Below are 26,616 nucleotides of genomic sequence, written 5' to 3'. Positions count from 1 at the left end.
GACACTGCAAAAATAATTTTCTCTGCATAATCTCTTGAATTCCATTATTCTATTTATCTAAGTTTTTTTTTTTTTTTTTTTTGAGACAGTCTTACTCTGTCACCCAGGGCTGGAGTGCAGTGGTGTGATCTCAGCTCACTGCAACGTTCACCTCTCCCAGGTTCAAGCAATTCTCATGCCTCAGCCTTCTGCGTAGTTGGAATTACAGGCGCTGGCCACCATGCCTGGATAATTTTTTTGTATTTTTAGTAGAGACAGTGTTTCACCATGTTGGCCAGGCTGGTCTTGAACTCCTTGCCTCTAGTGATCTACCTGCCTCAGCCCCCCAAAGTGCTGGGATTATAGGCATAAGTCACCACGCCCAGCTTAGTTATCTAAATTCTTAAGTTCTTGAAATAAGTAGAAACTCTTGAGAGTTTGTGAATACAGGTTAACCAGATGGCCTTCCCTGCCATTAAAGGAACTAATGTGCAGGAAACATGGATTAGCATTATTCAGTTTACCAAGAACTTTAAAGTTTTTCCCAGCATAGCAAAAGTGAAACATTTGAAAGGATTTAAAAAATTCTGTTTTCCTTTTAAATAGCAGTACTGTAATGTATAAAGCAGTCCTTTCCTCAGTGAGTCATCTTACAACTTCTTTGCTTAGCTATCAGTGGAAATGCTCTTTTAATCCAATCGCCTTCAGAATTTGTTCTTAAAAATTAGAATCTATGATTCCTCAAAAATTTTAAAATCAGAATATATAGTCAAAACTAGATAATATACATTCTTGATTTAATGGAAATATTTATATGCAGTGAAACATAAAACCAATTATTGGTTGTATTGCTACATTTAAACAATTTTCTTAAGTAACTAAAATATAATTAAGAATCCCAAAATTGTCCTAGACAACTATTTTAGAATCAAAAACTACATGATCACAAGTACGTAAAACAATAATAAAATCAGTATTTATTTATCTGTACATCCATAAGTTACTATTTTAGTTTGCTAACAAGAATGATTTTTAACAAGGGTGATCTGGTTTAAATAGCTATGATTTCCTATGTTTCCATTATTATTTTAAATATACATTGACTTTTTAAGGAAACAACAGAGCTGAACCAGTGAAGCACATTACATGATAAGCACTAAAGAGAAAATATGAGATTACTAAAATCCCCAAATTACTTCATAAGGGAAACAGTCTGAGGGATATTAAAAATCAATTTAAGTACTGGATTTGTGAAAGGCTTACGTAAACATAACTTGAATTTACTTTAAAAAAAAAAAAATACAAAAACAAACATTCTATAATTCCCCCCAAGAGATTTATTCAAATACGAGTTTAAGTAATAGCTGCAGGGCCTGGGGTGAGAAAGCAGGGCATGGTAGTGCATGCACCTGCAGTACCAGCCCTTTGGGAGGCAGATCACTTGAGCCCAGGAGTTCGAGGCTGCAGTGAGCTGTGATTGCACTATTGCACTCTAGCCTGGGCAACAGAGTGAGACCTGTCTTAAAAAAAAAATTTTTTTTTTTTTTAGATGAAAAAGTTCACAGAAAGAGGCACTAATCAATCATCGAATGTAATTTTTTTCCCTTGAAACACAGCAATATTAGATTGCTGTTCTTTTCGCCTTCTGCTTGCTTCCCATGAAGGATGAAGAGGCAGCTGCAATTGCTGTTTTGTATTTTCAAGTCTTCTTGGTAGCTTCTTATTAAACTGATTCTTGATCTGAGGTTCATTCTGTGGAAAATCTAGGAGGAGAAAGCAAAAATAATAGTAACTAACTATATACCTAAAGAGCATATAGGAGAAGTAAATCTCATCTTTTTCAAACCAATATTAAAAAAAGAAATTTTGTTTTCTTAATGGAATATTTCACAATTTAAAACTGAAGTCCAACAGGGAATAGTTTGAAGTTGAAAATTTACATACGAGTAGTCAATTTTGACACACATGTTTTCTAACCCTTATAAGTAGATGTTTATTGAGTGCCTCTTAATTTATGCTGTGCTGTCTTATTTATAATAACATTAAGAAAAGAATCACCCTGTTGCACTAGCATAGAAGGCAAAAAAGAAGGACATCTTGTATTTTCAAAGGAACATCATTAGCTTATGATATCTGTGTACATGAAGCAGATGTAGCCAGAAAATTCACATCTTAGCTAAGACACTCCACTGGGACTGACAATACTGATAGTGTTTACCTATATTTAAAGGGCTATAAATTGATTCCACTTCCGTCTGTTATTGAACCAAAAATGGTTATTACAAGGTAAATTACTAAGTCTACTGAAGAATATAAGACAAAGTTCTTTTTTAGTTGTAACGTTAGTTTCCAGGTATGAAGGTGGCAACTTGTATTCTAGTCCATATAGTATCTTATCACTTTATATGATTTTGAATCAAGTCTTATTTGGGGAAGATATACTAGCATGAAAAGACAAGAATCAATGCACATTTTAGGTGCTTACAGAACTTAGAAGACAGAATCAGAAAGAAAAGAGAGACAAGAAACTTAATATAGACTTACTACTAATCAGTCCTATGACTACGTAATTTCTCCACTGCAAGTTAGAAATCATTGTCAGAAGCCTTTTTTTTTTTTTTTTTTTTTAAAAGATGGAGTCTTGCTGTGTTGCCCAGGCTGGAGTGCAGTGGCGTGATCTTGGCTCACTGCAACCTCCGCTTCCCAGGTTCAAGCAATTCTCCTGCCTCAGCCTCCTGAGTAGCTGGGTTTACAGGCATGTGCCACTACACCTGGCTAATTTTTGTATTTTTAGTAGAGACATATTGGTCAGGCTGATCTCAAACTCCTGACCTCAGACGATCCACCCGCCTCAGCCTCCTGAAGTGCTGGGATTACAGGCATGAGCCACCGCGCCCGGCCTGTCAGAAGTCTTTTAAAGACTTCTTTAAGAAAACAAATGTAATAATGTTATATAAACCAGTGCATAGTTTGGGATAATATTTACAAAATATTATCTAGACAGAAATCAAAACAACCTTATCTTATACAAATCACATGTGCTCTAGAAATCTGTTATAATATTCAAAGAGTGGCTGTAGTGATGAAAAGATTAAAAAGAACCTGTTTCATAAAAACTGAGATTTGAATAAGGCAGTATTTCTAAATGAAAGTATTATTTTATATATTACATACAGTTGTATATATAAATAAACTGGTAAATATTTTAAGCATACAAGCTAAGCACGAAAACCCCTTTATTTGGATATTCTCATTGTGAAAATGTAGGTATGTCTTATATTTACAGTTATCCTATGTTTGTGAATATATGGTATAAATGGGGCATACTGACATGTTTCTGCCAAATCCTGTATTATCTTCCTTTTAGGCATACAATCAGAATATTTTCCATTCCTGCTGCAGTTAGGTGAGGTCATATGGCTAATTGAGTGATGGCCAATAAAATGTGAGTAAAAGGCCTGGACCATAAAAACCTCACATTCCATCTTCCATTACTTCTCTATTGCTGATGAATGAAGAGAACTCCTAGGATCCACAGGCAGCAAGAGGCACAAGATAGAATAAAACTCCAAGGAGCAGACAGACTGATGGATGACAAACCACTGAGATTTAGTAGTTACTTGTTATAGCAGGTAGTCTACCATGAATAATACTAAAATCGGTACTCTGAAGTACCATTACAATAACATAAAAATTTGGCACTGGCTTAGCAGTTCAGTGGTGGGTAGCAAGGAAACAGATAACTGACAATGAGAAGTAAGAAACCTATGTGCCAAAGAAATAGATAAAACTGTTGTCCGTGATAACTTGGCAAGCAGGCCACAAGCCTATGGAGTTTGCTGTACAAAGGTAACCAGTTGGAAAGAATAAAAAGATCAGTGTATTACTGGCTGTCCTTGACAATGCACTACACCAAAGAGAACAGAGAGAACAGAAAGAATCTAGATATTTGGGAACTTAAGGTTTAGAAAAGCTTTTGACTCCCAAACAGTAACCTGCAAGTCTAAGAAAAGTTTTAAGCAATAAAAGGCCCACAGCAACTCAGCCCTAGAGGAGAGATAAGACTAAATGTATGGCTTTCCCATCCAAACCTGATAATTCTCAGTGCAGTAGATGCTGAATGAGAGTGGGAAGTGGGAAAAACAAAACAAAACACAAACAAACAAACATAAATAAGACAAGTTTGAGAACTAGCTCTGAGAAAGAATTTTCAGTACAGTAACTAGCCCACAGATGGACTGAAGGAAACACCGGTCAGAAATCCACTGAGTTTTTGAGGAAGTGTATACTGAAAGAAATCACAAGCCTGGGATGGAAAAAACCTCTGCGGAACTTTGTACAATCTTCAACACTTTATATTTGTACCAGTGACTTGGGACAAACTCCAAAGAGATGTTAAATACCCACCTCAGATGTGGCCATGAAACAAAGACCCTTCCTAGACAGGGACCATGAAAAACAATGGATAAGGAAGTTCCTCTCAGAGCCTTCATAATCTTTGCTCAGCAGAATTTCAGGTAGTAGACCTGTTGTGTGGCTTCCATTTCTCCCTTAAGCAATTAAGAGTTTTTATTTTCATTACTTGGACCCTGTTCTGCTACTCGATACGTGGTATATCATGGTATGAATTTCTTTTCAGTACAAAGGTCACCAAACTTTGAGGAATCTCATCCATGACATTTGATGGAAAGTACTGCATGACCAGTGATCCTGAACTTTGAGCTAGATGCAGTGACTGGATGTGACTTTGGGTTGGCTTCCTTGGGAAGGAGGTAAATGTGCTCTGTGTAGGAGGACAAACAAAATGGGCATCTGGTGAGAGAAAGTATGGTCACTGGCAGAAAAAGTTATGTGTTCACAAAATTCCACTTTCTCTTTTCCCCTAGATATATAGTAAGACTGCATTTTTTAGCTCCTTTGTGGCTAGATGGGGTCATGTGACTGAATTCTGGCTAATGATATGTGAGCGAAACTGGTTTCTGCTACTTTCAGGCCTGGCTCACAAAAATCTGCAAAATTCTCCATGTACTTCATTCCCTTCTATTGGCAAATGGAGAATATTTGGAACCTGGAGGAGGAAAACGCCAAAAGATGGAAGAAGCCTGATCCTTGAATGACTATGTGGAACACAGCCTCTCTGCTAATTCGTCACAGTGGACTGTGATGTGAATGAGAAATGAATTTCTGCTATGTTCAGTTAGTGAAAGTCTAGGATTGTGTGAAAAGCCACTCTCCCCAAATACATTAAACTTAGATTTGTTATGAATTAATCTGAAAATATTCTGATTATACTCTTGCCTAAGAAAGTAATATACTTGTTATTCAATATTTAATGGCATGGCATTAGTGTTTAGGATCACTAATAATTAAGATATAACTTACATAATTTACTTAAAAATGTGTTGATTTAATTTGAGATAAGTTAAATAGACATAATATTTCCTGATAAATTTTATCTATATTTTTCCCTCTGGCAGGACATAGAAAAAAAGAAAACCAACAACAAAAAATTATATTGATAATTATAAGATGCTCTGTTAATATTTCTGTGGGTACATAATTCATTCAGACTATACTAAGCAACAACAATTTTTCATTCTTTTACTTTGGTAAAACGTAGCTTAACTGCATATGAAGGTTAGGCAACTGTGAATACATACCTAGTGATCTTGTTTTTGGAGCCTGTTCTTTGTAATTTCTAAAAGAAGAAAAACACCATTATGACTTTTTGAAGATAAATCCTCTGATCTTAAGAAAATAACATAACAAAATTGATGATAAAACTAATTCAAAGGGCTACTATACTCCTTAGTCACACCAGCAAACAGTAAGATAATTATGAAAGTCCCAGGTTGTGTATCAAATAAAGGTTTGTTAGAATCCAATGTTACTACAGACATGTGAGGACCTACTTCCCTCACCACCTTTAAAGAGAATTTTGTTTGTAATGGAAAATGTCTTGTCTTGGTTACCTTGCCTTTACTCTTGGGGATTATCTAGATAAAGAATTTCTAAAGTCTTCTCACAGAAAGAATGACTCTCATACATCAAAAATTAAGATTTACATTTTGGCGGGACACAGTGGCTCACAAGCTCAGGAGTTCTACACTAGCCTGGCCAATATGGTGAAACCCATCTCTACTTACAAAAAAAAATTAGCCAAGTGTGGCACCATGTTCCTATAATCCCAGCTACGCGGGAGGCTGAGGCAGGAGAATCACTTGAACCTGTGAGGCAGAGGTTACAGTTAGCCAAGATTACTCCACTGCACTCCAGCCTGGGTGACAGAGTAAGACTCTGTCTCAAAAAAAAAAAAAAAGAAAAGAAAAAGAAAAAAAAAAAGATTTATATTTTGTGGTAAAGGGATAGTGGTATGCCATTTTCAAATGAGAAAAAAATGTAGCTTTTTGAGGCAAGTTTGGAAAACAGAAGTAAATATTTTAATTATTTCAACACTCCACGTGTTTTTATGTCTTTGCAATACATACTGTGACATTTTTGAAAAATTTTTACATCACATTTTTCTATTTCATTAAAAACTATCCCTGACTTGTAAATATATGCAAAAACAGTTTATAGCTGTTACTGAAGAAATCAGCTAAACATAACCTTTACTCTAAAATGTGAAGATATCCTTTATCAAATTGGAATTACAAATAAAGGTAAACTTACTGATTTATAACAGAACAACTATGAAAAGTGGTGAGCAACAGAGATGGAGATAGCAACATCACCACATAAAAAGCAGTCTGGAGAAACTCAGTTTAAGGGCAAGCAGCCTTACATACTGAAACGGTACTACACAGTAAAACGACTGATGTTTACAATAATGGTCCTGGGTCATCAAGAAAATACACCACATTCTTTTCAGAAAGTTCTGTTTAAAAAGACATGTGAAACATTTTCAAAAGTTTTTCATCAAAAACGATTTCAAAGTTTCAAAGATTTGATAAATGAAGGAATAAATTTAAATCAGCTGGCATATTACTTGGCTATAACATCTCATTTTCTGATGAAACTGGACAAATGTGGCATTGCCATATGTTATCTGTACCTAATATCCCACTATAACCTTGGAGAGGGCCATGTCTAAAAACAGGATGGGTTGTATAAACTAGAATTATAGTCTCTTCATATATGGACACGTAGATATTTCTAGCTTTTTAAAAAAGAACTAATGATTATTTCAGAACAGAAAAAGAATCTTACCTTCTAGAGCCTTTAGATCCAGATAAAGAGTGGAAAAACACTGATTCTAACTTTCTGGTTTCTGTACTTGGCTTGGTTTTGTCATTTCTTGTATCCCCATGAGTTTCACCTGTATCTTCTTTAAGAAACACTTTTTCGAGTGGTTTTTGTTCCTTAATTGAAGAACGACAACTACTTTCCTTCTTTCTTGTTTGTCTGACTTTCCCAATGAAGAAGTCGTCACCACTATCACTATCTTCAGACATGGAAGACTGTTTGTAAAACCTTTCTTCTGTGCTATCATCAAAATACTCCTTTTCCTCTTCACATACTTCTTCTCCGCCATCACTGTTACTAGAGAGTGAGCTATCAGATCCTTTGTTTTTTTTAGTTTGACTTAGTGTTTTCAGCTTTGGGTCAGCAGGTGTCTTGTGGGACTCAAGGGAAACTACAGAATCCTTTTCTGAAGGCTTTGATGGAGAATTTGGAATAGTCACTGCTTTAGGTCCATGTTCCATCTTGGCTACTTTTTCCTTTGAATTGTGTGTTGGTTTCTTCGCCAGTATTTTGGTTTCTTTGACTTTTTGCTCACTGATAATAGTTCCTTCATGCTGTAAATTACTTCCATTATCATTTGAATACAAAGTATTCTTAGAATGATTGTCCTCTGAAGCATTCTTTGATGACTCAACTTCAGCAACATTTTGTCTTGCTTCTTTAAAGGCTTGGACAGCAGCTGCAAGAGAAATAGTGCATGACTCATTTTAGCACTGAAACACATAAAACATGACTGTTTTAGAACAATATTTAAAAAAATTATTTGAAAAGATTTAAGAGGGCAGTTGGAATTGATATTAAATACATATAATGGGTCTGAATTCACAAAGAAATCTTTTGACTTCTTAAAAACCAAACATATGATATGCTCAGATGTATTCATTTTAAATCGTGAAAATGAAAAGAAAATCTTTTCTTCATGTGTTGGAGTTATGAAGAACAGTAAAAACATCACATTATACAAATAAAAGGAAATGGCAACTTTAATTTATATAATAATAATGCATTGAGTATTATAAATTGTGCTTTCAGACATAAAAATCAGTATCATGTGACAAAAACATTTCATTTTATAAATATATTTTATAATAAACATATAAAAAATTATGTTCCTAAGTGGGAAAACCAAAAGTAATGAGTTATGTCAATATTTTTAAAAAACTATTCAACTTTATCTTGTATATATTATATATAGAAAGATATATATTACATAGTATATGTTCATATATTAGAATTTATTAAACAATACAGATTTGGTTTTTCTTCAGAGATCACACTTTCTGTATTTTCAGACACCTTCCACATTGGTAAAGATTTGAAAGAAACTTACATTTATAATAGAACCTCAAGAGTTAAAATAAGTGAATCATCATTATCCAAAGTCTACAAAGGCATTAAGTACATGGCTTAAAAGTCATTTAATTCATACCTTTTAGCACATCTATCTTTTTCTTCAGAAGAGGATGTACTGCTAGTCTGGCAATTGCTCTTTCAGTTGCAGTAGAATCTGGCTGCAAATTTAAAAATATAATAAATGTATGGAAATAAAATAAAAATGACACCATTGAAAGTGAATAAAATAAAATCTATCATAGTCTTTAAAATTAGAGTTGAGAATAGAACTAGTTAATAGTCTCCTTAGATAAGTTATCTGTATAATTGAGCCATGCTAAAGACAAAGATCATCCTGACAAAAATATTACTACCTTTGAATAATTAAAATTATCACTTAATCATTAATAAATATTCTTTGGATACTTAATGTTCCCAGAATTGTGATAAGCACCATGTGTAACATTAAAAAAAAAAAAAAACATAGTTTTTACTATCAAAGAGCTTAAATGATCTAATTAAGATGACTAAATATCAAAGAATCAAATAACATATTAGTGCTAAACTGGGTGAGACTACTATAATACTTGAAGTCCCATTTAACGGAGACCCAGAAATTATCTAATGCTCCATATTTCTATTTTAAATGTCTACTATCACTGACACGTTCTCAGGGCCTAGAACAATAACTTGATCATAGAAAACACGTTATAAATATTTGATGATGACTGAATGGGGACATTATATACAATATTAATATATTTATACATTTGGAAAAATCACAATGCCGGCTAATGACTTGAGATGCCATATGAAGGCTGACAAATCTAAATTTCGACCTCCAGCTCCAACTGAGCTCTAAGCTGATACATCAAACCACCTAACTTGACATCTATTTCACATTGTCAAAACGGAATTCTGTTTTTTCCTCGCTAATCTGCTTCTCCTGTAGCTTTTCCATCTGATTGTATGTAATTTCCATTCTTCTGGTTGCTCAGGCCTAAAACTGTAAGGATTCCTTCCCAATATTTCTCTTTCCCTCAAAACTCACAAGACACTCTGTGGTTCCAAATGTAAAATATATCCAAAACCAGTCGCTTCTCATCATTTCTATTCTTACTACCTTTGACTAAATCACCAACACCTCTCACCTGGACCAACATAATTAAACTTACACCTGGGCACTCTCCTTTGCAATCTGCTCTCTAAACAGTCAGTTTTCCACATAGCAGCCATGGCGGATTTTAAAAATGTAATCAAATCATGCTATTTCCATATCTGTTCTTCTTTAAGCTTTATTGCCTTCTGATGCTTAGGCCATACCATTGCAATCTCTTCTCTACCTGGAATACTCTACTCCCAAATATATACACGGGTGATCATCTCACTGTATTCAGGTCTCTGCTTAAATGTCATCTCAACTAGCACAACACTTCCCATCACTATTTACTTCACATCACTTACCACTGCATGGCAGTGTAGATGTTTTCATATCTATGAGGCAGAGACTTTGTTTGCCTCATTGCTAAAGATTCAATGCCTAGAATAGTGAGTGGTAGGCACCCAATATACATTAATAAAGCTAGTGAATAAATTTCACTAGTGTGTGAAAGTAAAACAACCAGTTTCAAATGTCTTTATCCTAAATTTACCCTTCATTGTGAATAGTCAAATATAAGGTGTTTCCAACCCAGAATTATAAATGTACGAATACCGAAATAAAAACAAGATGATGGCAGTATGCAAGCTATTCTGTTTGGAGGATTCATCTGAGTAATGTCACTCAAAGAATATCTAAATTACACCTGGTGCAAATCCTGTGCCAGGACCACCTGCTATTTAATTATCTTGTGTACTAGGTTGAATAGTGTCCCCTCAAAATTCACATCCACCAGGAAACTCAGAATGTGAACTTATTTGGAAACAAAGTCTTTGCAGATTAAATTATGATGGAATCACAGTGGCTCAGGGTGGTCCTAAGCCCAGTATGTCTGGTTTCCTTATAAGGAGAAGAATATTTAGATATAGGGGCACAGAGAGACACAGTAAAGACTACGTGAACGCTAAGGCAAAGATTGGAGTTATCCTGGCATCAGCCACCAGTAGCTGAAAGAAGCAGGAAGGTTTCCCCTCTGGAGCTTTCAGAGAAAGTGTGGCCTCGCTGACACCTTAATTTCAAGCTTTCACCCTCATCAACTGTGAGAAAATAAATTTACCTTTTTTTGTTGTTGTTGAGATGGAGTCTCACTCTGTTGCCCAGGCTGGAGTTGCAGTAGCATGATCTCGGCACACTGCAACCTCCGCCTCCCAGGTTCAAGCTATTTTCCTGTCTCTCTATATCCCAACTCCCAAGTAGCTGGGATTACAGGCACCCACAACACGCTCGGCTAATTTTTGTATTTTTAGTAGAGATGGGGTTTCACCACGTTGGCCAGGCTGGTGCTGGACTCCTGACCTTGTGATCCGCCCACCTCAGCCTCCCAAAGTGCTGGGATTACAGGCGTGAGCCACCGCATCTGGCCAATTTACATAGTTTTAAACCACTCAATTTGTGATACTTTCTTATGGCAGCCTTAGGAAACTGATACACCTCTATTCCGACTATTAGACACAGCTTCTGTTCAACCTTTTCCAAGAAATGTCATCTACTTATGGACCATTCATTTAAGTACAGCACAAAGTGAACCCGTTTCTTCAACCTGCTGCTGAGTTTCCTGATACAGGAAAGACAGACAGAAGAGAATTTAGGAAGGAAGCCTATTGCTAGTATCCTGAGTCACTTAGTGACAACCTGGGCTGCTGAAGGCATAGGTCAAACATGCTTGCTTGAGCACTAAAAGCTAGAATATAGAAACCCCAATGGAAAACATGATTTTCAGGCTAAGAAGACTGAAAACAATATATGAAAATAGTCACATCAGTATATTGGGACCTAGAAGATTTCAGATAGTAAAACAAGTCACCAAATAATAAACTAAAAAGAAAAGATGTACAGATCACAATGGTTTCAGACTTTAATTCTTGAACTCAAACTATAGAGCAGCTAATGCTTCTAAAATTATGAAGGAAAAGAATTTCCAACCTAGGGAAGAAGAAAAATACTTCCACACACGCAAAGTTTTTTCAAAAAAATTTATATCCCGTGTACACTTCTGCCCAAGAAGCTACTGGCTCCCCTAAAATGAGGAAGGATACAAGTAATAAGAATGGCATAGGAGACAAGAAACAGAAGATCAGGCAAAAGGAATTTTCCAGTATGATGGTGACAAGAGACTTAGGTTAGGGATACTTGGTGTGTTGACTATCTGGAGAGGACATGTCAATAGCAGATGGAGAGACTGGTGTTACACTAGAGATAAGACAGAAAACTAACAAAATAAACCTATCACAAATGGTAGAAAACAGAAATATTATGCAGAAAAAGAAAAGTAATAATAACTCAGTACATGACTCACAGTAACAATAACATAATCACTAAATGTTCATCTAATCTGATTCAAGTATATAAGGAGGATGGAGGGGATAAGGAGGGATATCAGGAGATAAGTATATGAGGAGGATGGAGGGGATATATGACTTAGAGCCTGAAGGAGAAAAGAGATCTAAATCCTTACCTACCACAACATAAAGTTAACAGCTAGTGCTTAAAATGAAAAAGCTAATACAGTACATAAACATGTTGCTGTAGGGGTAAACTGTGTATGAACTAACTGCAATTGAAGCAGGGAAGGAATAACAGAGTACTGCCATTTTTATAAAAAGTTCTTGTAGAAGTATTCGATTTTCAAAACCAGGAATTGGTAAACTGGCCCATGGGGGCTGTTCCAGCCTGCCGCTGGAACTTCTTTTATTTAATAAAGTTTTATGGGAACAAAGTCAATCACATTCATTAGTATACTGCCTATGTCTACACTCATGACACAATGGCAAAGCAAAGTAGTTGTGACAGAAGCTGTGTGTCTTACAAAGGCATTCATTTCAGGTTCTTTATAGAAAAAGTGTGATGCCTGCTCTAAATTACATGCAAATACAATCCTTGGTGGGGCAGAACTAAAAAATCAGGAAGAAAGAAAAAATTGTGTAGTATACTGCTGTTTCCAAATCCCTGCTTTGACAACTTGCTAAAATCTTTGCAGAACTGGGTATTTCTTTCCAGAGTTAGTTATACCTTCCCATTTTAGTTATAACAAGTTTTAGAAGGGCAGTGGTAACACTTGCATATCTAGTGTTGACTCTGGGGGTAAATGCTATTTTGCTAAGAATCATTTTATCATTAATTTTATTTAGCGAAGCTATTTCTCTGCCCTGGAAGATATCCCAGACTAACTCTGATTTAGTAATCTGATTTCAGGGAATTTCATTTTTTTCTGAAAGACTCTAGAAAAAGATTTACAATTCTATAATTATGTACAAATCTCATCAATGAAGATTTTTTTAGATTTTTTTTTTTTTGTAATTTCTTCTATAACTGTGTTTTTATGTTGCAATCTTTGTGGAGCACTTATTTGTGGAAGAATATCAAGTTAATAAAAAATGAGACTGATTCGAAAAAGGCCACAGTGTTGCATAATCCCAGGAGAGTCACTCACATTGTAGTTGTCAAATTGCAGCTCTGCAGCCATATATAACAGCAGTGAGCCAAAGGAGAACATAAAAGTCTGGGTCTACAGGGTATGTAGGGATATAAAATGAGTAGTTATGTAGAATTATGTATACTACAGCTTTAGGTTCTGTAATTATATGCAATTTGTTTTTGAAGAATAACAGTTAATGCTATCAGCTGATAAAATGTTATAAATATATAAATACTGCTATAAAACTCTAGGATATGTTTTTTGTTTTATTTTGACAATAATTTTCTATACTTATAGGGTACAAAGTGATATTGACACATGTATACATTGTAGAATGATCACATCAGAGTAATTAGCATATCTATCACTTTAAACATTTATCATTTCTTTGTGATGAGAACATTTAAAATCCTCTCTTTCGGCTATTTTGAAATATATTCTTAAGTGTAGTCACCTTGCTGTGCGACAGAGCACCAGAATTTGGTTCTTCTTTCTAACTGTAACCTTCTATCTGTTGACCAATTCTCCCTTTTCCAGTTTGTACTACTCCTGCCCCCAGCCTCTGGTAACGACCATTCTACTCTCTATTTCCATGAGTTTGACATTTTTAGATTCCACATACAAGTGAGCTCTACCAAATTTCACTTCCATTAGCAATATATTAAAGTATGTTTTTCTATGCAGTTTTCCCATGCAGAATGTTAGCAGACTTTTTGTTTTCTGTAATCTAAAAACTCTGTAATGTAAACTAAAAACAGTAAGTAATTATAACGTTATTTTTTATTCATTATGTTAGTAGACCACTAGTATGTACTTTTCTACAAACATCTGTTCATAAATCTTGCTTTGTTCTTTTTCTGCTGGTTTGTTCATCATAAGTAATCTTCACAGATTTAGAAAATTAGCTGTGTCCTTTCACACGTATTTGCAATGTCAGATTTTTTAAAATCTTTTTTTTGGACAATTTTCTGGGTGAGAAATTTAAAATTTTCATGAGTCAAACTTTCATGACTTCTGAGTTTTAGATTATGAAAATAACCTCTACACCAAATACATTTTTCTATTAATAAGTACTTTGTTGATAAGGGTAGTTATTTTTAAGGAAAATATAAAACATATTCTGATGCTTTATGCTTCAGCTAATATTTGATGAGAATGTGGCTTATTCATGAAAAGGATGACATGTGGGCATTTGATTTCCTATAATCGCACCATACCAGAGAATACACTTTTTGCTTCTGGGAAAGTTCTGAATAACCATAAATACAAAATCCAGTTTATACTATGTGGAAGTATCCATGTCCTCAACAATGGCTAAGAGAAACATCGCTTCACGGGTAGAAATACCATTCTGTTTAAGAACAATGGGTTGAAAATAAATGGTTTCTCAAGTTCTTGTTTATTTTATTGAGAATTTTTTAACAAAAATGTCTGTGAAGTATGTGCTGTACCTACTCTGTACCATAATCTTATGCTGTATATACAGTTCAAAATGTACTCAGTGCTTCTAATTTTTATAAATGAAATTTTGATAAAGTTGCCTATCCAATACCATGGCCAAACATCTTAGAGAATGAACTACTTGTTATATTGAAATATGTAAAATGTTAGAGTTAATAATACTTAACAAAACATATTTGAAAATTACAATACAGACATAGTGAGTGCATGACACAGTGAAGTTTTGAGGCAAAAAAAAATCTAAACACTGGGAAGATGAGCTTTGTCATTTTTATCGGATGCCATAACAACTCTGAAGAGGGACTAAAATGCAACATCAGGACGTTTGATCTGGAAGAGCTCTTTATTACAGAAATGAGAAGCAACAAGAGTCAGAGGTGGTAAGTAACCTAAGGTCACAAAGCTAGGGAGAAGGTAACACTAGTTGAAATGCAGAAACTCCTAGAAACCTCTAACTTTTGCTAAACAAGAATCTTTGCAGAGTGTGAGTTCACAACTTATAATGAGGATATTAACAATCACTCCCTAGAAGTGTATCTGAATTGTCAGTCTCAAAGAAAAAGGCACAAGTTATGCTCAAGTACTAATTAGAATACTGTTATTATAACACTATAAGAGATCATAATAATTAGAATTGAGGCTTTCACTGAATTAAAAATTATTTAATCAAGGCATTCCTAAACATCAGAGTGTATTGTAGGAGAGACATATATCTCCTTCGTATATATCTGGTCCTTATATTTAGTTGCCAGCTATTTTTAACTAATTTGTATTTCATCTTGATGACATGTAATTTGCAAATGTCAGTTGCTTGCAATTATGGGAGTAGAAAAAATATTCTAATGGGAAAAAAACTGTGCAAATGAAAATCTTAATAACATACACATTAGTTATATGTTTTATAAATACTAAACTTAGTTTTCCATTCTTAAAAGACTAATAAAATTACACATGTACTTAAAAATATTGGTTTTAAAGAAAGTCTTTGACATACCAATTTAGTAAATTATGGCAATTATTTAAGTATTTTTATTCTTCCTAAGAGAAAGTCAAATTTAATATTTTTAGCTTTTCATTTTAAATCTTTAATTTTATTCTCAAGAATTTTATTCTTAGAAAATCCCACATTTAACTTTTAAAATTCAAATTTCAATGAGATCTAAAGGAGAAATGGACCAAAGATTTTATCAATCAATGAGACTAACCTTCTAGGCTTGATTTCAAGATTACCTACCCAATTAGGAACAAGCTAGAACTCAAAATCTGTTTTCGGAATTCAGTCTAGTAATCTCAACAAATTTTCTTTTCAACTCTGAGATAACTTTCACATTTCATGACCCAACTCCAGATGTTTTTTACACTATAAATTGCGTAAAGCTCCCTTCATGTGTTTTTGAAAAGAAATGAAATATAAGCATTAAAACAAAAAGTTGATGAAGCAGATGGGCTCAGGTTTATTACTTTGGCAGGGTTTTGGGTCTCTGTTGCACTGAGATAATATATGCATCTTGCTTATTGCACTGGGATAATATTTGCATCTTGCTTATTGCACTGGGTTAAGTGCAGAAACTCACAAGAATGAGTAGAACAGACTCTTTCCCTCCTCATTTCTCTCTTGCCCATCTTCCTTCCTCACTTAACTTCTTCCCTCTTTGTATTTACTGAACTCTTACTATTATGTGAAGACACTATCTCTCACATGAGGACACAGAGATTGTCTTTTGAAGCTCACAATGTTGCTCTAATTTAAAAGGCTAAGACAAATGCACAAACAACTAATACAAGGCAGAATGTGATAGGCTTCATAGATGAGATAGAAAATGGAGATTTATAAAGGGAATAGAAATACACTGATGTATCTTAAATAAATTTATTTTGAAACTTAAAAGGCTACTAAGTAATCTCAATGAAAAAACAGTTTTTACACCTGCATGAAAAAGTCTTCCCAATATCAGGAGGTATGAAGGAAACCACAGCTTTCCTTATTTAAAACTGACGTAATGTTTGCCATGGAAAATTCTTCGGAAACTGTGGTTTTCAGAAACATACCTCCAGTTTCTTCTATTTCAAATACATTAAATAAAAAAGGGAAAACACCTTACCTTTTAATGGAAATTTTTTATTTGGGTATATGGGTATTTATTATAAACAGAAAAGTATTTGGATGTATCTCAGAATGTAAACAACCCCAAAATGAAAAAGATCTCTTCTTTGAAATACTACCTAAAACAAACTGACTATAAATAAACTGGTGGAGGCAGAATGCTAGTAGCAGTACTTTGAATATCAGATGGACTTAATTTCAATTATAGATTTTTATCTGATGATATAAACCCACATATTAATATTTGTATTTATCAAAAACATTTAGAAAAATAATAGCAAACAGTCCATTTGGCTGGATCACGAGTAATGTGGCTAACTAAACATGGATATTTAGGTGGTGATGAAAAAATACTCTCCAATATTCTGTCTACTGTATGTTCCTGCGTTTGAAGACATTTAATAAAAACATTGAAAACTGGTCATATATAAATAGATTTTTTGTGAAAATTAAATAAAGTTTTATGGGAATTTGATACACACATATACATACACACAAAATGTTATATGTGAACATTACTGTGAGGGAATGAACATAAGCGTAAGTGATAAAGCCAGTCATTTAATCATTCAAGCTAATCATTCATTAATCAACTGGAGGAAGTAATAGCTTTGTAGTAGGGGTATCTGCAGCTATTATTTCTTTTCTGCATGAAAAGGGAGAGGACATAATCACTGTTCTACTTCTCCTAAGCCACTGGGTCTGCTTTTTAAGTGATAGTGATGTTTATCTTCAGTTAAAACTTACATTAAATACCAATTACACTCTTCCTTGGTTCCTATTTCCAGGAGTGATCAATTTCTAAAGGTATTTGGTCCTAGAGCACCATACGTATATGTCCTATAGTCAACTAAGGAAGAACAAACACATAAAAATAGGACAAAACAACAAGAACAAAACGGAAAACTATGCAGAACTCCATGTAATTATAACAAATTCTAGGCAAGCAGAGGCCAAAAATGAACCTCTCTCTACTTTGCCCTTTTAACACTGGAAAGCCATAGGGAGTTAATAATATGACAGAAGGAAATGAATGCTTGAGAAAATTAAAAGTGTAGAAATTAAAAAAATAAAACGAATTTTCAGTAGTGATGTGACACAACTGAATCAAACAGTGCTTATACTTATCACTATTTTATGGGTCTTTGGATCTTACAGTTTGGTACTGGCGGCAGAGTTACTGGGAAGGGAAGGTTAAAGGGGAGGATGGAGTTGAGTGCCAGAAAAGAAGCACAGAACAACTGAACAGACCAGGATGGGATGTTCCACTATGGCACTAGTTTCTAAAAGAAAAATGGAAAAGATTGAGGACATATAGAAAGCAAAAATTCCAAAGACAAACCTGGCCCAGAATATTTTCCCTTGAGAGATTATGGGAATTATCCTTGCCATTATCGCAGAACGTGAACCACTTTCCTCAACTCGACTTGCTCGCAAGAATAGTAGATAGGCAAGAAATCGGTAAGGTAATCCTTTCAGGACCATGCTCATCTACATACTATAAAAAGATGCACATACACAGGACAGTCATTTTAACCATTTCTGGCCACCCTACTCAGAAAACTTACCAAGAACTATGCATGAATCTATCCTTCCACCCATCTGAAGAATGGAATACTTCCTGTGAGTTTTAAAATATCACATCTTCATCTGTTTATTTTCCACCTCTCAGTTTCAAAAACAACTTAAAAGATCATAGATATAAAATATAGTAAGAAAATGCCAAATAAAAGTAGGCAGAAAACATGAAAAGGGAAAAGAGAAAATATTATTATAATGGAAGAGACTAATTAAAATGAGGAAACTGTATACATCAAAAGACACTATTAACAAAGTAAAAGGAAGCCAAATAATAAAGGCAGCTATTTCCAACCTGACAAAGAGTTCACTCCAAAATATCTGAAGAACTCGTATAAATCATTAAGAAAACAAACCAATTAAATATTAAAAAAAAGATAAAACCAGGCACTATACAAAAGTGGATATGCATATGACCAAACAAAATGATGACATGTCAATGGAAAAATGCAAATTAAATTTAGGTATTATACATGCACTAGGATATCTAAAATGAAAAAGACTAGCAATACAATCTTAACTAGAACTCTCATATACTGAACTCTCATATACTGAAGAACTCTCATATACTGAACTCTCATATACTGAACTCTGATATACATTAGTACATTTACTTTGGAAAACCAGCGTATCTCCTAAATTGAACATACGTGTGATACTGTTATAGAATAAAGAAATATATATTTGGTGTTTATCTTGGTTCCTGGCCAGAGCTCCCAAAACTCATGTCATTTCATAAGCAATAAGAAAATAAAGGTGAAAGGAGCATATTTTGTTATAATATTTTATTTTTGGTCCTAGTTTCTGAAATATGCCATGTTCCATAACCAAGTAACTCCACTTTCAGGTATATTCCCCAAAAGAAACGTGTAACAATGTTCATAGGGATGGATGTCAGCAAGATGGCAGAACAGGACTTTCTAGGGCTCATACCTGCACAGAAACATCAATTTGAATGACTATCTACACAAAAAAATACCTTTATAAGAGCTAACGAAAACAGATGAGAGATTACAGCACCTAGGTATAGCACAGAAATAAGAAAAAAAGAAAAACAACAACAACAACAAAAAGACATTGGAAAGAGTAGGAAGAACAGTTTTACACTACTCAAATCACTCTTCCCCAACCCCAGGCAGCAAACCATGGTGAGAAATACTTTCCATGTGGTGATGGGAGGGAGAGGTGAGCACTATACTTTGCCTGGGAACCCAAAACACAACCTACTCCAGTAAAACCAGCACCATGAAGGCTGTCACCGGCCCAGACTCCACGCTGGTAACCAACGACTGAGACTCCAGGCTCACCCCAGTGCTAGGTTGAATGCCGCAGTCCCAGGCTCTAGGCCTACACAGCAAATTGTGTCTCTCGGTTGTCCCAAGACAGGCCAATATCAGTGGCCCCAGGTTCAGAACTGCCCTCAGCAGAGGATGATCCCCACAGTCCCAGGCTTTGGGCCAGCCCTAGGTTTCAGGGCAGCCCAGTATCAGGCTAGCACTTGTGGTCTCAGCATTTAGGTCACCCTCTGTCAGACCTGTCAGATCCCAGGCTCCAGGCTGGTACATTCAGACAAAGCCTCCATGCCTGCCTTGGCACCAGGCAGGATCCTACAAACCCCAGGGTCCAGGTCGGCCTCAGTCGCTTCAGGATATATACTGACCTCAGTACCGAGGTGGTTCTTGTAACTCCAGGCTTCAAGCCCACTCAAGCACCAGGCCAGGCCCTGTGACTGAGGATACAGACCTATGCAGCACTAAGTCTGCCCCTGTGGCCCCAGGTTTCAGACCTGCCCCATGACCAGGTTGGCACCCTTGGACACAAACACCAGGCAGGCACGTGCAGACAGAGGCTCCAGACCTGCCCAGTGCCAGGCTGAGTCCCAAGGCCCCACTCTCCAGGTTGGCCTCTGATGCCCCATTCTCCAGCAGACCCAGGGTCCAGGTCTGTCCCAGAAGACTCCCACTGGACCAGCCAACACAGACCCAGGGTGCAGGACCACTCCTGTCTACACAGGTCCCAGGCCTGCCCTGAGGCTGTAGGATACAGGCCAGCTTTTGTCAACCTAGACTCTAAACCAGCACTTGCACATCAGCTTCTAAGGCTGGCACCAACAGACAGAGGATCCAGGCTGGTCCCCATGGCCCCAGGATCCAGACCAGTCCCAGAGATTCCAGGCACCATGCCAGCATCAGCAACATTAAGTTTAGACTAGCCCTGTGGACCTATGCTCCATGCTGGCCTTGATACCCAGCCAGCCCCCATGGTTCTAGGCTCCAGAGGATCCAGAGTCCAGGCCTACTCCAGTAGACCCAGGGTCCAGGTCCACCTCAGCATTCACAGTTCCAGGCTGAATGCCAAGGACTGAGGCCCCAAGACCACCCGTGTAGACTATGTCTTCAGCCCAGCCCTTATTGATCCAGTCTTCAGGCCCTATCACATGAACCCAGATGCCAGGACAGCCCACATGGTGACCTGGTCACCAGGCCAGCGTGCCCAAGGATTCCAGCAGCAAACCTGCCCTCAAATCACACCAGACACCCTGCCCAAAATCTCTGGATGTGCTGACTGGAGAAGGGTTCTCCCAGACAAAGCGAGTATGCAAACACTAGAATAAGTCCCTACTTCTGTAAATATGCAAAAATCAACATAAGGCAACAAGAGACAGAAAAAACCTAAGAGATACAACACTACAAAAATAACAGAATAATATCCTAGTAGCTGACCCCAAATAAATGAAGATCTAGAACAGAATGACAAAGAATTCAAATAATTATTTTCAGAAAGCTTACAGAACTTCAAAATATATACAGAAACAAATTAATAATATAAAGAAAACAATAAAATACCAAAATGAGAAAATTAACAGAATGACTAAAATTACTATTTGAAAAATTTAAATTCTGGAGGTGAAAAATACACCGAAATAAAAATTTAATGGAGAACATCAACAGCAGAACTGATCAAACAGAAGAATCTGTGAACCTGAAGATAGGTTATGTGAAAATATATAGTCAGAGGAGAAATTAGAAAAAAAAGAATGAAAATGAATGAATTAAATTTATGAGATTTACGGAACAGCATCAAAAGAACAAATGTTTGAATTACAGGAGTTTGTGAAGGGGAAGAGAAAAACAAAGGGGTAGAATGCTTACATAAAGAAATAACATCAGAAAAAATTTCAAATGTGAGGAAAGACATAAATATCTAGGTACAGGAAGGTCAAAGGTCTCCAATAAGATTCAATCCAAAGAAGACTACACTCAGGCACATAATGAAATTGTCAAAAATCAAGGACAAAGAAAGCATCTTGAAAGTAGCAAGAGAAAAGAAGCAAATAACATGTAAGAGAGTTCAAATAAGACTAGCAGCAAATTTCTCAGTAAAGGCCTACCTGATAAGCCAGGAGAGAGTGGGATGATATATTCAAAGTGTTGATGGAAAAACAAACAAACCAACAAACAAAACTGCCAATGAAGAATACTGTACTTGGCAAAGTTGTCTTTCAGAAAAGAAGAGAAATAAAAACTTTCTCAGACGAAAGCTGAGAGAGCTCATTACCACCAGACCTGTCTTACAAGAAGAAATGATAAAGGGAGTTTTTTGAGTTGAAAGAAAAGAACACTACTTTTAACACTAAAATATATGATAAAACTCACTGCTAAAATAAGTACATAGTCAAATTTAGAATCTACTAATACTCTAAATGGGGGTGTGCAAATCACTTGTATCTTTAATATAAAGATGAGAGGACAAAACTATTAAAATATTGTTAGCTACAATAGTTTGTTAAAGAATACACATGTAAATTATAACACCAAAATGCAGCGGAAGGAGGAATAAAAGTATAGAGTTTTAAAATATGATCAAAGTAGCCACTAGTGAAAATCACTTAATGAGAAACACAGCAAGAGAGAAAGAAAGGGACAAAGGAGCTACAAAACAGCCAGAAAACAATTAGCAAAATGTCAGTAGTAAATCCATATGCAGAAATAATTACTTTGAATGTCAAAAGATTAAATTCTCCAATCATAACACATAGTGGCTGAATGAATTTAAAAAACAAAAAACAAACAAACAAAAAATAAGACCCAACTATATGCTACCTATAAGAGACTTATTTTATCTGTAAGGACACACAGACTAAAAGTGAAGAAACGAAGCAAGGATATTCCATGCAAAGAGTAGGAGTAATTATACTTAGTTAAAAAAGACAAAATCAAAAACTGTATGATGAGACAAGGGTCATTATATAAACAAAGAGGTCAATTCATCAGACAGATGTAACAGTTGTAAATATATAAGCACCCTGTATCAGGACCCAAATATATAAAGCAAATATTAACAGAGCTGAAGGGAGAGACAGATTGTAATACAATAATAACAGAGGATTTCAATACTCCACTTTCAGCAATGCACAGGTCATCGAGGCAGAAAATCAATAAGGAAACATCAGGCTAATAGTACACCTTAGACTGTATAGACCTAATAGACATCTACAGAACATTTCATCCAACAGCAACAGAAAACTTCTTCTCAAGAACACAAGGAACATTCTCCCAAACAGATGATATGCTGGGCCACAAAATTAGGCCCAACACATTTAAGAAAACAGAAAACATACCAGGTATCTTTTCTGACCACAATGATATAAAACTAATAATCAGTAACAGAAGGAATTTTTGAAAAATTCACTCGTACATGAAAATTAAACAACATGTTCCTGTACAACTAATAAGTCAAAGAAGAAATTGAAGGGAAAATTAAAAAGTATCTTGAGACAAATGAAAATGCAAACACAACATACCAAAACTTACGGGACACAGCAAAAACAGTTCTAAGAGAGACGTTCATAACAATAAATGCCTACATCAAAAAAGATCTCAAATAAATAACTTAAAGTTACACCTCAAAGAATTAGAAAAATAAGAACAAACTAAACCCAAAGTGAGCAGAAGAAAATAAATAATAAAGATTAGAGCAGAAACAGATGAAAGAGACATGAGAAAAACAAGAGAGATCAACAAAACCAGAGGTGGTTTCCTGAAGATATAAAACTACAAACCTATATAGCTAGACTAAAAAAATGAGAAGACTCAAATAAATAAAATGAGAAATGAAAGAGGAAATAATTACAACTGATAACCACAGAAACACCAATGATACCGACCAAAAGAACAGAATAGAGACACCAGAAATAAATCCACGCATTTACGGCCAACTGATTTTCGTCAAAGCTTCCAAGAACATACAATAAGGAAAAGACAGTCTCTTCAATAAACAGTATTAGGACAACTGGATATCCACATGAAAAAAAAAAAAAAAATTAGACCACTATGTCACACCATACACAAACCTCAACTCAAAATGGATTAAAGGCTAAAATGTAAGGCTGGAAATTATAAAACTGCTAGATGAAAACATAAAATATATGCAAACTATATATCTGGTAAGAGTCTAATATCCACAATACTAAAGGAACCCAAGAAACTCACTAGCAAATTAGCCGGGTGTGGTGGCGCATGACTGTAGTCCCAGCTACACTTGCTACACCAGCACTAGAACACCAGCCTCTAGGCTGGCACCTCCCACCTTGGGAGGCTGAGGTGGGAGGATCGCTTGAATTCGGGAGGTGGAGGTGGCAGTGAGCTGAGATCCTGCCACTGCACTCCAGTGTGGGTGACACAGCGAGACCCTGTCTCAAATAAAACATAAAAATAAAAATAAACAAACAAAAAGAAACTCACTAGCAAGTAAATAACTCAATTAAAAATGGGCAAAGGACCTAAATAAACATTTCCCAAAAGGACACATTCAAATGGCCAATAGATACATAAAAAATGTTCAATATCACTAATCATTAAGGAAATGCAAATTAAAACCGTAATGAGATAAGAATGGCTAACCCATAAGAATGGCTATTACAAAAAAGCCTGAAGATAACAAGTGATGGAGAGGATGTGGAGAAAAGGGAACCCTTGTACATTGTTGGATGGCAATGTAAATTAATACCACCATTATGAGGAACAGTATGGAGGTTCTAAAACAAAATAAAAAATAGAACTACCATAAGATTCAGCAATCCCATTACTGGGTATGAGTATATATCCAAAGGAAAGGAAATCAGTATGCTAAAGACATATATGGCAAAAAAACAATTATATATTTTGACATCTCAACCAAATTAAAAACAAATATATTGTGCCATATTTTTATTTAATTAGCACTATTCTGTTCAACATGTCATTATTTTGTCTCAGTAAGACCTGAGCACAAATTTAAAACCATTTTAGGGCTAACATTTTTCTTCTCTCTCTCTCTCTCTCTTTTTTTTTTTTTTCTGAGACACAGTCTCACTCTTTCACCCATGCTGGAGTACAGTGGCATGACCACAGCTCACTACAGCCTCGACCTCCCAGGCTCATGTGATTCTCCCAATGTAGCCTCCTGAGTAGTTTAGACTACAGTTGTGTGTCACCACGCCCAGCTTATTTTTTGGATTTTTTTTTTGTAGAGATGGGGTTTCACCAAGTTGCCCAGGCTAGTCCTGAACTCCTGGGCTTAAGTGATCCACCTGTTTTGGCCTCCTTTGGGAGCAAAGCACTGGGACTACAGGCTGAGCCGCCATGCTAAGCCTTTCTTCTCTTTATGAATGAATTACATGGAATAAAAATACTGCAAAATTGCACTCATAACTTTTGTGTTGCTTTTCTGACAAGGACAGCTTTTCTTGCCATAAAATGCCTTAAAATTTAAAATGACTAATATCAATTAATTGTAGAGAAATGATGCTCATAAATGTAGCATCAGTGCTTTTTTTCTTAAGGCTAGGAAAAAACCTTAACATCATACAGTTCAAATAACTTTTTAATCTTTGGATTTTCCCTGAAAAATATTCTCAACACTTTGAGACTCTAATATTCAACAATTTCTTACATCTCTATGAGTACTATTAATAAGTACTGCCATGAACTATTAATGATGCCAGTGGATTGATGATTCTTCCTTAGGTATGATGGAGAGGAAGAAAAGTAAAAACTATGCAGTATCTGTTCCAAATATCCTTTCACAATACATAATGCTAAATCTAAATCTAATCAGGACCTCAAACAAAAGTCTTTGGTAAGAATTTAGTTTCTGAAGTTGTACTATATTTAAAAATTCAAAGAGTAAACCCATTACATGGATTCCACAGCAATCCTGAAGAAAAGTAAACATAGGGAAATCCAGTATTTGTCATAATTAATGATGAAACATCAGATTATACAGAAGAATGAATTAGAATGAAATCCAGATCAAAAGCTTGTTATGTTAATGAAACCTTCAGAAGACACAGATTTACATTCTTGTTCAGTTAACTAGCTGATTGTACTGATCTGGACAAACTAATCTCCATGAGCTCTAGTTTCTACTTTATACAATGGGGTTGTAATTCTCTCCCGATCAAAACTCCTCCACTAGAGTTGCGAATATTAAAAATTAAATGTGATTGTATCTAACACACTTTAGTGAAAACTATAGCACTGAATATATGTTGTATTTAATAAATAATTCAAATTTAAAGACAAATCAATCTGTAATATAGGAATGAGTATTTTCAAATCTTTTTCTTACACACATCTTATAGTTAGTTACAAGTATAAACTCTCCTTTAGAAATAAACTCTGTGGTTAAGATTATCTCTTATCTTTTCTTGTAGTGTCCTTAGCAATGTTTTTAAGATACCAAAGGATGACTTGGCTTCTTAACTGCCAGCCCCAATCCCTACAGCAGCTGTTTTCATGTATTTAATATACAACACTTAGTGTGGGGTAAAATTTTTAACAAAAGGTTCTGAGAGAAATAAAAGTTTTGAAATCATGGCCCTAAATCATCTAGCATGCTGATTTGCACATAAACATCCACTGAATGAGTATTTAGATACCAACCTGTTATAGCAAAATTTCCAACAGTTTGAGAGATCTTAACATTACACAAACTTTTATTCATTTTACTCAAGTAGTTATGATTAGAAACTTTTATATAATTATCATAGTATATTATAAAGTATGCTCTGATTTATTACATTTGAATTATCCCATCACTTTTTGAGAATAGTGATTCACAAAAGCAAAACTTTATGGAGGTTTAGAAATAAGAGAAAAACTTAAGAGCTTGGAGGAGGGACCTTTAATGGTGATCTCACTGAAGTATTTTATTGATGAAAAACATGACATCCAGAGTCAGTGTATGTCAATTTTTTCTTTTTTTTTTTTTTTTTTTTTTTTTTTTTAAAAAGAAAGGTTTTTTTTTTTTTTTTTTTTTAGGAATTTTATTTTTTTTTTTTTGTTATTTATAAGATCTTAA

General features: G+C 35.2%; 1 protein-coding gene across 1 annotated transcript in view; it reads right to left on the bottom strand.

The window, feature by feature from the left end:
• Nucleotides 1-759: 759 nt before the first annotated feature.
• SRFBP1 (serum response factor binding protein 1) overlaps nucleotides 760-26,616 on the bottom strand; it is a 61,781-nt gene continuing 35,924 nt past the window's right edge. Inside the window, exons 5-8 of the mRNA XM_025387371.1 lie at nucleotides 8,654-8,735; nucleotides 7,189-7,903; nucleotides 5,640-5,677; nucleotides 760-1,742 (exon numbers count right to left, since the gene is read on the bottom strand). Of these exons, the coding sequence (XP_025243156.1) occupies nucleotides 1,558-1,742; nucleotides 5,640-5,677; nucleotides 7,189-7,903; nucleotides 8,654-8,735 (1,020 nt within the window). The 3' untranslated portion in view covers nucleotides 760-1,557. The remainder of the gene's footprint in view (nucleotides 1,743-5,639; nucleotides 5,678-7,188; nucleotides 7,904-8,653; nucleotides 8,736-26,616) is intronic.

This window comes from Theropithecus gelada, chromosome 6, assembly GCF_003255815.1.
Source record: "Theropithecus gelada isolate Dixy chromosome 6, Tgel_1.0, whole genome shotgun sequence".
Classification (NCBI taxonomy): Eukaryota; Metazoa; Chordata; class Mammalia; order Primates; family Cercopithecidae; genus Theropithecus; species Theropithecus gelada.
Note: the sequence above shows the minus strand (reverse complement) of the source record. Positions and strands in the feature narration are given on the sequence as shown.